Source organism: Gadus morhua, chromosome 3, assembly GCF_902167405.1.
Source record: "Gadus morhua chromosome 3, gadMor3.0, whole genome shotgun sequence".
NCBI classification, from domain to species: domain Eukaryota; kingdom Metazoa; phylum Chordata; class Actinopteri; order Gadiformes; family Gadidae; genus Gadus; species Gadus morhua.
In genome coordinates this window covers 28,971,144-28,984,487 of record NC_044050.1, presented here as the reverse complement: position 1 = coordinate 28,984,487, position 13,344 = coordinate 28,971,144, and the positions used below count along the sequence as shown (strand labels likewise).

General features: G+C 48.1%; 1 protein-coding gene across 3 annotated transcripts; it reads right to left on the bottom strand.

Moving 5' to 3' along the window:
• Positions 1-237: 237 nt before the first annotated feature.
• LOC115539791 (target of Myb protein 1) lies at positions 238-12,655 on the bottom strand. 3 transcript variants are annotated; one of them, XM_030350595.1, is made up of 15 exons: positions 12,466-12,655; positions 10,941-11,025; positions 9,896-9,974; positions 7,980-8,129; positions 7,288-7,422; positions 6,521-6,664; positions 4,244-4,360; positions 3,382-3,515; positions 3,100-3,136; positions 2,717-2,855; positions 2,360-2,423; positions 1,907-1,982; positions 1,475-1,534; positions 1,114-1,153; positions 238-955 (listed from the first exon to the last, which is right to left on the bottom strand). In XM_030350595.1, the coding sequence occupies exons 1-15, from the start codon at positions 12,536-12,538 to the stop codon at positions 819-821; spliced, it is 1,470 nt and encodes a 489-aa protein (XP_030206455.1). In that variant the 5' UTR covers positions 12,539-12,655; the 3' UTR covers positions 238-818. The 3 variants fall into 3 exon arrangements, with proteins under 3 accessions (XP_030206455.1, XP_030206456.1, XP_030206457.1); XM_030350596.1 differs by having other exon boundaries at positions 2,717-2,852; XM_030350597.1 differs by lacking the exon at positions 10,941-11,025 and having other exon boundaries at positions 12,466-12,643.
• Positions 12,656-13,344: the final 689 nt, after the last annotated feature.

Below are 13,344 nucleotides of genomic sequence, written 5' to 3'. Positions count from 1 at the left end.
ACGTACGAGACGTTTTGAAATCGAGTTTGATAAAAAAATGAATGCATAAATAAATAATATTATACTGCTAAGAATAATGCTAGGAATAAAAGCTTAAAAACAAGGTATGCATAGTGTTTATAATGGTAGAGTCCAGCCATGAATATCACAGATTACTGTAATGGTTTCATATTGGTAATTTGCTGCATGGATCTGAAATACCAGTAGGCCTCTTCATACGACACCACCACCAGGCAACATGTTATCACGTTTTTTTTATTGTTGTTCTTAGTCTCCTGTTGAATAACTTCATAAAAAATGCTGTTGATGTTTACAATATCAAATGATCAGCCGAGTAATACATAGCGACATAATCCCATAATTATTGAAAATATCTTATTTTCTTAAGACTGAAGCAAAATCATTTATATGGTGTAGAAATCAAAGGGCATAGGTCCACCATGTACACATTAATGTTATATTCACATCATTACACCTTTCATAAATACATTATCTCAAAAACATAGTCCATACTAAGTTGCAATTCTCTGGGAAGTACATTTTGGCACAATTATTTCAAAAGAGAATGACACACTTTTCTACTTAAGTATAATATGTTATAAAATTAGGGATGGTAAAGATCTCTGTGTAAAGACAAAATAAATCACAAGAATACCAAAGGCACTTAGGACATACTTTCCAGAAAGAAAGAGAAAGTGTAAGTGTAAGTGTAAGTGTAAGTGTAAGTGTAAGTGAGTGTGTGTCAGTTACCCAGTGATATTTCTTAGGATTTGGCTAGTTTCTACGGACCAATACGTGTACTCTGCCTCTGAAACTCCTCACAGTGAAAACAGCTGGTCATGTGACATTTCCTGTTGCTGGGCAGGTTGCGTGGGCAGTCTGGATGTGGACGGCTGTAATGGGCGCGATGGTTCAACACTTTCTCTTCCTCTCTCCTCCAGGAACTTGTCAAACTCTGAGAAGATTAGATTGATTAGAACACGTCTGTACCGGTGAGAGAGACACACACACACACACACACACACACACACACACACACACACACACACACACACACACACACACACACACAGAATAGAATTGACAACAATCAACGGATAAAACTCGACTTGCCTTTACTGGTAACCCCTTCAGAAACAGCAGCCTGATCTTGCTGCGAATCAAAACACGAACATGAACAGCGTTAGAGACCTATTGTAGAGCCCTTTGAGTGGTGCCTGATTAGTAAAGTGCCGTATAAATGCAGTCCATTTACCATGGTCCGGCAAAATACATGAACTAGGGGATTTGCGGAGCACTTTCTTTTGTAATTGCACTTCAAACATCTGCCCGGACTGTGATGTTGTTTATGATGGCTGCCATGGATGATCTGGAACTGTTGTGTGCGTGTGTTCCGTACCACAAATTGCCTCTTTGAGTCCAAGTCTAAGACCAGAACGTGATGGTTTGATGACACACATGTATCATAGCTCACCATGTCAGCAGATAACCACCGGTCAACATCACTCATCGGGGGATTCTGCTTTGCCGGCATCTAGGGGAAAAGATGGCAAGGGGAGAAAGACTCCTTGATTTACAATCGGTCCGCTCAGACTACACATAATGCAGAACCCAATATGACCAATGACATATACATTGAGGGGATTCTGCTGACGCTTTTATCCAAAGCGACTTACAACCATTCATGAAAACATTCACACACAGACGGCGGAATCGACCACGCAGGGCGCAGCCAGCTGGTCAGGAGCAGTCAGGATGAGGCGTCTCGCTCAGGGACACCTCGACACTCGGCTAGGAGGAGCCGGGGATCGAACCAGCAACCTCCCGGTTACCAGCCGACCCACTCTGCCTCCTGAGCTACTGTTAATTACTTCACAGTGTTATTTAGTGTAACTACGGTACGCACCACGCCTGTCGCCTGCAACCGGGTGTCCAGAGCCCCGGCCAATCCCTCGACAGCGCCTGGATCCTCGTAGCGAACACTGGACACACACACACCGACACACACACACAGACAGATACACACACACAGACACACAGGTTAGACACTATACGGAGGTCTGGGTTGGACAGCATTTGTTTATTCCTGCAATCCGTGGGCAATTCAATTTTATTTGTATAGCCCTTAATCACAATAACTGACCATAGCCCCCCCCAGTGGGCAAGAAAGAACTCCCTTAATCAGCAAAGAAGAAATCGGGAGAAGGAACGCAGAGTGGGGGGTCCCTCCTTCAGAGTGGGGGATCCCTCCTTCAGAGTGGGGGGATCCCTCCTTCAGAGAGGGGGATCCCTCCTTCAGATTGGGGGATCCCTCCTTCAGAGTGGGGGGTCCCTCCTTCCAGGGATGGTCAACACCCACCTCTTCCTCTGCTCAGCCAATGAGCAGCCTCGTGTCTGCGCAAACATGTCAAACTCCTCCGCACCTGTAGGAGGGAGACAGCGGGATTGTTATGCAGGCCTTCTTCCTAAAGGGTGTGATATCACGCCACCAGGTGTGAGGGGGATCAGCCGTAACATGCCGTTTGAAAACCTGCCTCTTCCTGTGTTTTAGTGACATCACAGGTGGGCGTGTCCACGTAGATGTACGCTGGATAGATCAGTCTACCAAACGGCCTCTTAACGGCTGATCACACTCACACCTGGTGGCATGATTCACCCTTAAAGAAAGAGTGTTGGCACGTACAGCTCAACAGATGTTAAAGCAGAAGTCACCCACTGTGGTTAGCGACGGCACTGTGGTTAGCCTGACTGCTGGCTGCTGATTGGCCGGTTGTGGCCGTAGCGGGGGTTGATTGGCCGGGAGCGGGGGCCACAGGGCTGAGGTCGATAGGACTGAGGACACTGGGAGGGTTCTGCTACAGAAAGGGCAGACAACGCAATGTATCATGTTCAAAATACAAGATGATGTATTTTGTGGAAAAGGAAACGTGATATTTCAAGAGAAAAAAGGTAAAATGATACATCGTGAATGAAGTGTGCGTGGTTTTCTATTTTAATAAACGAGGTCAGGGGTATACTGTAATGCATGTGTCGATTTCTGCATTGAACAGTAACACCAACAATGCGTGCACATACGAGAGGAATGTCAACGGTTTTTACCTGCCCGGTGCTTTGTTGCTTATGGAGTCTCTCAAACCTGAAACACAATCGAAGAACGTCAAAATAGCACACCAAAATCAAAATGTATACGTCTGTATTCAAATGTAAATTCAAGAGAGATTTTGTGCAGACGGAGAGACAGAGACAGACAGACATACAGACGGAGAGACAGACAGACATACAGACGGAGAGACAGACAGACAGAGGTACGGTCTGGTGGATCTGCTTTTAGACGGAGGGAGAGACAGACAGACAGACAGACGGTCTGGTGGATCTGCCCACCTCTCATAGCGGATGAAGGCGTTGTTGAGCTCGTCGTTGATCACCAGCAGCTCTGCGATCAGCTCCTCGTCCAGCAGGCGAGGGATGAGCTCCACTACTCTGGTCTGCATGCTCTTACACACCGTGTACAGCTGCTGCTCAGAGCAAGAGGGGGGGACGACACACTGGGGTCAACATCATGACCCTCATCATACCCCATCTCAGATTGATCATTTGAATTGTAAGTTAAGGGGACATACGTCCAGAATATCTCTCTCTCTCTGTGTGTGTGTGTGTGTGTGTGTGTGTGTGTGTGTGTGTGTGTGTGTGTGTGTGTGTGTGTGTGTGTGTGTGTGTGTGTGTGTGTGTGTGTGTGTGTGTGTGTGTGTGTGTGTGTGTGTGTGTGTGTGTGTGTGTTCCATATCGGGATCACAGGACTTTGCAGATTTATAATCTATATATATATATATGTGATCGGGGACACCTCGACACTCTGATACATAATTACAAAAAGGTCCTATATATACTGTATATACAAATGGACACGTTTTCTCTACAATTGTGTATACACATTGCACCAGAGGATGGTCCAGTGTGTACACATTCACTAGAGGCGGACCGTGGGAGTGTGTGTGGAGGACGGCTGGTTTGAACAGCCTCACCTGGCGGAGTCTGATTGGACTCTGTGCCTGGGTGAGGCTGCACACCTGCTGCTCGTTGGGTGACCAGCAGTCACCACACGCACTCTTGCTATGTCAGGGTCGCAGAATTGTACCCAAAGATGTGGTCACCGGCCAAGAAGGTTTAGGAACCGCTCTAGTGAGTGGGTGAGTGGCAGCTGCTGAGGGCCTATGAGGAACAGCTCCTGAGAACCCGTACTGACCTGTATGAGCTCGGCGTCGTCAGGCTGGGTGTGGCCGGGCGACAGCTCGTTGAGCATCTCAGACATGACCCGGAGGTTCCCCTTCACCAGAGACACCTCGCCACGCAGCTTCTGCTCCTGGAGAACGAAGGGTTAACAACAGGTTAACAGACAGCGACAGCAAGGGTGTTCATGCAGGAATACCAACGACAGGACTTGGAAATTAAAACTTGGAGTTTAAAAAGGTTTTTAAATTTAATTTCAAAGTATTAGAAAGTATATAAATCTAAGTATATAAAGACTACTCAAGTATTTCATTAAACATTTATCTATTTCCCTACAAGTCATTCCTAGTGCGGGACATTGGTGTACTACAGTACACACACAACAATAAGTAAACAACTGAAACAGGAATGAATAAATAAATAGGCTGCACAAAAACAGGAGAGCGAGGCACAGCTTTGAGAACCAGGGAGACTGAGTGTTGAGCTCTGATGAAAGGTGAGTCAGGGTTTGAATAATTCAACGGAGGCTGCATTGTGGATGGCCGGAGGGAGGGGAGGGTGAGGGGTGCAGTGGGTCCACTCACAGGGCGGGCTCTGTCCATTAAGACAGGGAGGGGGGGGGGGGGATAGGAGTAGAGTACAGTGCGGTACGCATATGGTACGAGTTCTGCTCACACTGGAGCTATCAAGGGCCTTGCTAGAGACTCTGAATAGGACTCGTTACAGAAGACAAAGACGGGGGAAATGACCGTGCTGGTGGATCTGGCAATTGGAATCCAACAAACAGCGACAAACAAACTCATGCTTAACGCATCCATGAACCAGACATGAAGAACAGCCAAGGCCACCACCACTGCTGTACTCACCCCAATGCCTTTGGATTCAAGATCATATTGTAGACCCGCTGTCAGTAGAACGCCCAGCACTAAGCCATGGTTATTATTAGAGGACTAAGGGCTCTAGAACAGCCAGCACTAAGGGCTCTAGAACAGCCAGCACTAAGGGCTCTAGAACAGCCAGCACTAAGAACAGCCAGCACTAAGGGCTCTAGAACAGCCAGCAAGGGCTCTAGACCAGCCAGTACTAAGGGCTCTAGAACAGCCAGCAAGGGCTCTAGAACAGCCAGCACTAAGGGCTCTAGAACAGCCAGCACTAAGAACAGCCAGCACTAAGGGCTCTAGAACAGCCAGCAAGGGCTCTAGAACAGCCAGCACTAAGGGCTCTAGAACAGCCAGCACTAAGGGCTCTAGACCAGCATTAAGGCATGTGGAGGGAGGGCTCTAGACCAGCATTAAGCCCTGTGGAGGGGGGGGGCTCTAGACCAGCATTAAGCCATGTGGAGGGAGGGCTCTAGACCAGCATTAAGCCATGTGGAGGGAGGGCTCTAGACCAGCATTAAGCCATGTGGAGGGAGGGCTCTAGACCAGCATAAAGCCCTGTGGAGTGGGGGGGCTCTGGACCAGCATTAAGCCATGTGGAGGGGGGGCTCTAGACCAGCATTAAGCCCTGTGGAGGGAGGGCTCTAGACCAGCATTAAGCCCTGTGGAGGGAGGGCTCTGGACCAGCATTAAGCCATGTGGAGGGGGGGCTCTAGACCAGCATTAAGCCATGTGGAGGGAGGGCTCTAGACCAGTATTAAGCCCTGTGGAGGGGGGGGGGCTCTAGACCAGCATTAAGCCATGTGGAGGGAGGGCTCTAGACCAGCATTAAGCCATGTGGAGGGAGGGCTCTAGACCAGCATTAAGCCATGTGGAGGGGGGGGCTCTAGACCAGCATTAAGCCATGTGGAGGGAGGGCTCTAGACCAGCATTAAGCCCTGTGGAGGGGGGAGGGCTCTAGACCAGCATTAAGCCATGTGGTGGGAGGGCTCTAGACCAGCATTAAGCCATGTGGTGGGAGGGCTCTAGACCAGCATTAAGCCATGTGGAGGGGGGGCTCTAGACCAGCATTAAGCCATGTGGTGGGAGGGCTCTAGACCAGCATTAAGCCATGTGGAGGGGGGGGCTCTAGACCAGCATTAAGCCATGTGGAGGGAGGGCTCTAGACCAGCATTAAGCCCTGTGGAGGGGGGAGGGCTCTAGACCAGCATTAAGCCATGTGGAGGGGGGGCTCTAGACCAGCATTAAGCCATGTGGAGGGAGGGCTCTAGACCAGCATTAAGCCATGTGGTGGGAGGGCTCTAGACCAGCATTAAGCCATGTGGAGGGGGGGCTCTAGACCAGCATTAAGGCATGTGGAGGGGGGGCTCTAGACCAGCATTAAGCCCTGTGGAGGGGGGGCTCGGTGGCAGTACCTGTTCAGCAGAGAGGTTGACGGGCCGCTCAGACGTCTCGGGCGGGGGCGGGGCGTTCAGGGAGGGGACGTAGGCCTGCTGCTCAGATCGCCGCGGCGGTTCGACCACTAGGGGCGTTTCCGGGGAAACGTTTTCCGGAATGCTCTGTGGAGACGAGGACGTTGCATCGGTGAGGTTCAAGTGAGGACGAACTCATTAGCTGCTTCAGATTCCTTTTGTAGTTATTATAAATGGATGTCGTTAGCCTCGTAGCATAATCTCCTGAGCCGTATGCTAAGGTTCATCTTGTATTTAGCGTCAGAAAGAGTCAGATAGGTGACTTAAGCAGATAGTGATTATTGAATATCAATTATGCTTTTAGTCTTATGATACCAAGTATGCTATAAGGCTAACAATATAAATTATGCTATAAGGCCAACAATATCAATTATGCTATGAGGCTAACAATATCAATCATGCTATGAGGCTGACGATATCATTTATGTTATTAGGCTAACGATATCAGTTATGCTACGAGGCTTATGCTATCAGGCTAACAATATAAATGAAGCTATGAGGCTAACGATATCAATTATGCTATGAGGCTAACGATATCAATTATGCTATTAGGCTGACGATATCAATTATGCTATTAGGCTGACGATATCAGTTGTGCTATTAGGCTAACGATATCAGTTATGCTACGAGGCTTATGCTATGCGGCTAATGATATCAATTATGCTACGAGGCTGACGATATGTTGGCAGTGAGACAGGTGCCTGTCTCACCCTGCTGGGGGTGTGTATCGGCGACAGGGCGTCCAGGTCCGTCATGGGGAACTCCAGGCCGCGCCTCCTCAGGTCCTCGTACACCAAGACCACCCCCGACAGGGAGGGGGAGCTGCGGAAGGCATCGGCCCACGACTGACACACACACACACACACACACACACACACACACACACACACACACACACACACACACACACACACACACACACACACACACACACACACACACACACACACACACACACACACACACACACACACACACACGTTATTATACGAGTTGGCGGCCCCGACAATTGGTTGACTGAATTAAATTTAATTAAATGTGAAAATTGCCCTTAATCACCATTACAGTCTCAAAGGGGTTAACACGCCAAATATGTATGAGACCCCCCTGACCAAAGCCCCCACAAGGCCAAGAACAAACTCCCTTAAATCAGCAAGGACGAAATCCTGAATTATAGAAAAAAGTCGAGTCAGAGTGAAAATGCAGCTTGTGGAAGCTAGTCTCTCTCTAGCCGTCATGGCGGTCAGCGCCCCACAGGTCGTCGGTCAACGCCCCCAGGTCGGCGGTCAACGCCCCACAGGTCGTCGGTCAACGCCCCCAGGTCGGCGGTCAACGCCCCACAGGTCGTCGGTCAACGCCCCCAGGTCGGCGGTCAACACCCCACAGGTCGGTGGACCCCCACCTGTATGAGGCTGAGGACCCGGTCCGTGAGCGCGGTGGGGGGGTTGTACTTGGGCAGGATGGCCCGGACCAACACCCCCTCGATGAAGTCCTGGGCGGCGATCAGAGCGTGGAACCGCCGCCCACAGTTCTTCACGCAGGCTTCCAGAACCTGAGGGGAACAGGGACACGATAGAACCCAAGTGGTAAACGGACTGCAATAGGTGGGTTTCAGATCAAGCATGCGTTGCGTTGCCTCGCATAACATAATGCATTCTGGGATCAAAACCTCCGAAATTTACATTTACATTTAGGGCTAAATGCCCTAAATGTAAAAATGCAGACGCTTTTATCCAATGCGACTTACAATAAGTAGATTTGTCATAAGAAATGTCAAAACTTTGCACTGGTTGGTCGGTTGGAATTTCCACGTGGAATTTCCTACGTGGGGAATGACATATCTCCTTTTTAAGAGGCGTGCCCTCTCCCAAACTATGCTTGTTCAAACCATGGTTCAAACAACGAGAAGTGCACCCGAGTCCGACTTGTCGTTCGGGGAACTTGACGTGTTTCTGACTAGTTCCGGCGGATGTTCTCAAGACTCATGCATGCATGCGGGCAACTGCAGACGATCTGAAACTCGCCTATTTATACCGCGCTTTTCTAACATTCACCCATTCATCATGCACACATTCACCCACCGACGGCGGTGTCAACCACGCAGGGCGACAGCCAGCTGGTCAGGAGCAGTCAGGGTGAGGTGCCTTGGTCGGGGACACCTCGACGCTTGGGTGGGAGCTGGGAGGAGCCGGGGATCGAACCAGCAACCTTCAGGTTACCAGCCGACCCACTCTACCTCCTGAGCCCAATGCGTCCAACATACACCACTATATCCCAAACTAAAGGAGAAGATCAAACTAAGTCCAGGCCTGAACTTCCCATAACAGATTACTAATCATCAGATATCCCAGAACCCTCCTTAGTGACACTTCCTCTAGAGAGAGTTGACGTCCATCATAGGACTTCCTCATTGGTTAAACATACACCAGCCTTTGGGGTTCAATAAAAACCTACATGCAACCATAAACGGTTGCGTATAGCATTACAATAGGGGTGTGGGTAAGGTTGGGGGTTAGTGGGTTAGGATCAGGATTAGGGTTAACCCTAACCATTTTAAATAATGCATACATTAATTCCTTTAGTTAACCCGATTGAACACCATGACCTTAGTGAACCTGAACACCATCAGTAAACTCGGAGCGAAACATAAGTTACCTGTTAGTTAATGCTTATTATGGCATTAACTAAGAGGTCATTTATGGTTAATAAATGGTTAATTTATGTGACCAAAAAGAAAAACTGCCATTGTGCAAAATACGCATACACCTCTTGAGAGAGGCTTCAAGTATTTACGTTCGAATTTCAATTGAGTTGTTTGGTAGAAAGTTTGATCCAAAGTGCCTCACAGGTTCTTCAGCTGTTGAGAGGATCATTTGAGATGGATCTGTTCCAGGAGGGTCTTGGTTCACGTGGGCTGTGTGTCGATGTTTTCACTTGTTGATGCACCCTGACTAGAGCTGTTCCGATACCGCTACCAGTATCAGATATACCGCCGATACTGACTAAAATGCAGTATCGTTATCGGCGAGTTCGCAAGTCTATGCACCGATCCGATAGCATCACGTAACTCCTTTACTAAACAGGCAGAGAACTTTTGACAAAAGATCTTTCGTCAAAAGTAAGTGAACCGACTTTACATCGCTGTCATCGTAAGAGAACCCTTCGATAAGAAAAACAGCTATTAGTAGTTACAATGCTAGATGCTGTATCGGTATATACACTCGGTATCCACCGATACTCAAGTTCAGGAATCGGAAAGGAAAAAACAGTATCGGTACATCTCTAACCATGACCTGGTCTTCATGAAGGCTTGTTTACCGTCAGAGTGAGCATGACCTCCTGGAAGTTGTTGTTGGCCACCACCCTCTTCTTGATGGCTTTCACTGCGTCTCTGGGCCTGGGAGGGCAGAACGTCAGAGGCCTAATGACTGCCATGAGGGTCATCAGAACCGGATGATATCATTAACTATCTCTTCAAAGCAGAATCTCTTTTAGAACAGTGTGTGATAGATAATAACTGTTTCCTGTAACTCCTTTTAAACTCTTTACTATTTCACAGAAAAGTTGTGATTGTCATCCTTCAGAAAGTATCATGAACTATCATGAATGAAGTATCCTTATCCTAGCTGTCTTTATTGTATACGGGGAATGGGTTAACCTAGTGATTGTTAGTGCTTAGCAATTGGGTCAAAGAACATCCTTACTGCACCGACAGAGATATATTGTTGTTTCTCTTTCTGCTGACAAATGTACTTATTGTTACACTATGGATAAAAGCGTCTGCTAAACGCCCCTAATTGAAAATGTAAATGTGAGTTTAGATCTCCATTATTGTTATTATACAAAATGTCGGCCCTGACAGGAACGATTACAAACTAAGTGAAACTAACTAACCAAGCCCATCCTATCACAGAGAGGTTTAACTAAGCCCGTCCTATCACAGAGAGGTGTAACTAAGCCCAGCCCATCCTATCACAGAGAGGTGTAACTAAGCCCATCCTATCACAGAGAGGTGTAACTAAGCCCATCCTATCACAGAGAGGTTTAACTAAGCCTGTCCTACCACAGAGAGGTTTAACTAAGCCCGTCCTACCACAGAGAGGTTTAACTAAGCCCGTCCTATCACAGAGAAGTGTAACTAAGCCCGTCCCATCACAGAGAGGTGTAACTAAGCCCGTCCCATCACAGAGAGGTGTAACTAAGCCCGTCCTATCACACAGAGAGGTGTAACTAAGCCTGTCCTATCACACAGAGGTGTAACTAACCCCGTCCTATCGAAGAGAGGTGTAACGAAGCCCGTCCAATCACAACGAGGTGTAACTAAGCCGATCCTATCACAACGAGGCGTAAGGTGATCACGCACCCGTCGTCAGTCTCGTTGATGATGTCACAGATCTCCATGTTGAGGCCCCAGTCCTCAGCTCTCAGCACAGCGCTGGTGGCCCTCTCTGTCAACGAGGGAACAGCACAGAGACTTTACATTAGTACCACGGAACGACCACCAGGGGAACAACACGGAGACTTTACATTAGTACCACGGAACAACCACCGGGGAACAACACAGAGACTTTACATTAGTACCACGGAACAACCACCGGGGAACAACACAGAGACTTTACATTAGTACCACGGAACGACCACCAGGGGAACAACACAGAGACTTTACATTAGTACCACGGAACAACCACCGGGGAACAACACAGAGACTTTACATTAGTACCACGGAACGACCACCGGGGAACAACACAGAGACTTTACATTAGTACCACGGAACAACCACCGGGGAACAACACAGAGACTTTACATTAGTACCACGGAACGACCACCGGGGAACAACACAGAGACTTTACATTAGTACCACGGAACAACCACTCCTTGCCTCCCTCTCTCCCCTGCCTCCCCTAACTCCCTCTCTCCCCCCTACTGCCCCTAATTCTAACTCCCTCTCTCCCCCCTGCCTCCCCTAATCCTAACTCCCTCTCTCCCCCGCTCCCCTCTCTCCCCTGCCTCCCATAAATCCAACTCTAACTCCCTCTCTCTCTCCCTCCTAACTCTACCTCTACCTCACTCCCTGCCTGCCACTCTCCCTATCTCTCTCTCTCTCGCTCGTCGCCTCCCTCTCCGTTAACTCCAACTCTGATTCCCTGCCTCCCCTAACTACCTCCCTGCCTCCCTCCTCTCTCTCTCTCGTCCCCCCGGTCTCCCATAACTCCAACTCTAATTCCCTGCCTCCCCTAACTCTTAGTCTACCTCCCTGCCTCCCTCCTCCCTCTCCCCTCACTCATGTGACAGTCAGCTGCTCTGAGCATCCATGATCGCAGCGTGAGAAACAATCAGCGGATCAGACGGGAGAGGCGAGCGGGGGTCTGGGGGAGAAACGCGTCGTTCAGACGCTCCACGCATCAACATGTAGGTTCATACTGTCACACGGTCACACCTCACTCAATAATCCTCATTCTAGAACACAACACACCCGTCCAGCTATAAGAATCAAGAAGTAGCTTAAAACGTACACTATAGTTCTCTTGAGAAGCTTAAATGGCCCTTTTCATTTGTCAGAGGGGTTGGAGGTTAGGCCTCCAAAACAAGGCAAAGAAGCAGCCGATGTAAACATTGGGAAATGTTTGATTAGCGTTATCGACCCGATGCGCAGCGAAAAGAGCCGAACGAGGAAACGCAGTCCTATTGGTGCAGATAATAGTCTCAGATTGTGTTTAGCCCTCTGCCAACATCAATTACATTACATTCTTAACATGAGAATGAACATACTTAAGCATACGGGCTGTAACAGACGTTTGCAAGATCCGAACCCTGCACGTTAAACCCTAGAAATTAAAGAAGGGGATGCGACCCAAGAACGAACCTCCCAACTCTACATGCAGACTTACCGATTCTCTGACCGACCGGAGTGGAGAACGGGCTCCCCAGAAGGTAGTCCATGGTGTCCCCGAGTGAAAACATCTTAAGGAACGAGGAGGAACCATGCAAAGAACGGCTGGACCGGGAGTTGATCGGAGACCAGCAGGTTTGAGTTCCTCTTTCTGGGGCTGCGACGCGCTGCGTCACGTGAGGGAGTGAGGAAACAACCGAGATTAGGTCCATAAAGCTTATTAACGCAACCTTTAACACCTTAATAGATTATCGATGCCTCAGAAAGTACAACAAAATAAACGTTGCATGTTTGGAGTCTGGACAAGTTGATATGACCAAATTTGTTAATTAATTAATTAATTAATTAGGTAATAATATTTAACCTAAAGAAATAAAAGGTCAAGGCCTGCACCTTATGAACTGAATTCGAATATCATTTCATGAAACAGTTAAATATGTGCATTTGGTATTATTTGCAGAACCACTTCAGAGTGTATAACTTTTAACTTGTTAGGGCTTATTATGCTGTCGTCTGCAGTGCCTTGTCCTCACCAGTAGATGGCAGCAGAGAAGCAAAAAGTATTTACCGTATGTATTTATTTAACATAACCAAATAAAAGGCATAGGCCTGCACCATATGAGACAAATTCGAATATAATTCCATGAACAGTTAAATATGGGCATTTGGTATTGTTTGCAGGACCATTTCAAAATATCTAACTTTTAAGCTGGTAGGTCGTATATGTTGTTGTCGGCAGCGCCTTGTTCCCACCGCTAGACGGCAGCAGAGCAGCGCAATGTGCTCTCTACTGTGCCGTAACCTTCAATATTTGGTTACGCCTATCTCTTTGGTTACACGCTCAGTTCCCGATCGTTTGAAAAACGAATTTGAATGA

Excerpts from the sequence above, each read along its gene's own strand:
- LOC115539791 (XM_030350595.1), bottom strand. The coding sequence starts at position 12,538 with ATGTTTTCACTCGGGGACACCATGGACTACCTTCTGGGGAGCCCGTTC. Across the intron at positions 3,516-4,243 it reads ACGACGCCGAGCTCATACAG|CAGCTGTACACGGTGTGTAA; the intron begins GTCAGTACGGGT and ends TGCTCTGAGCAG. Across the intron at positions 2,856-3,099 it reads AGCAACAAAGCACCGGGCAG|CAGAACCCTCCCAGTGTCCT; the intron begins GTAAAAACCGTT and ends CCCTTTCTGTAG.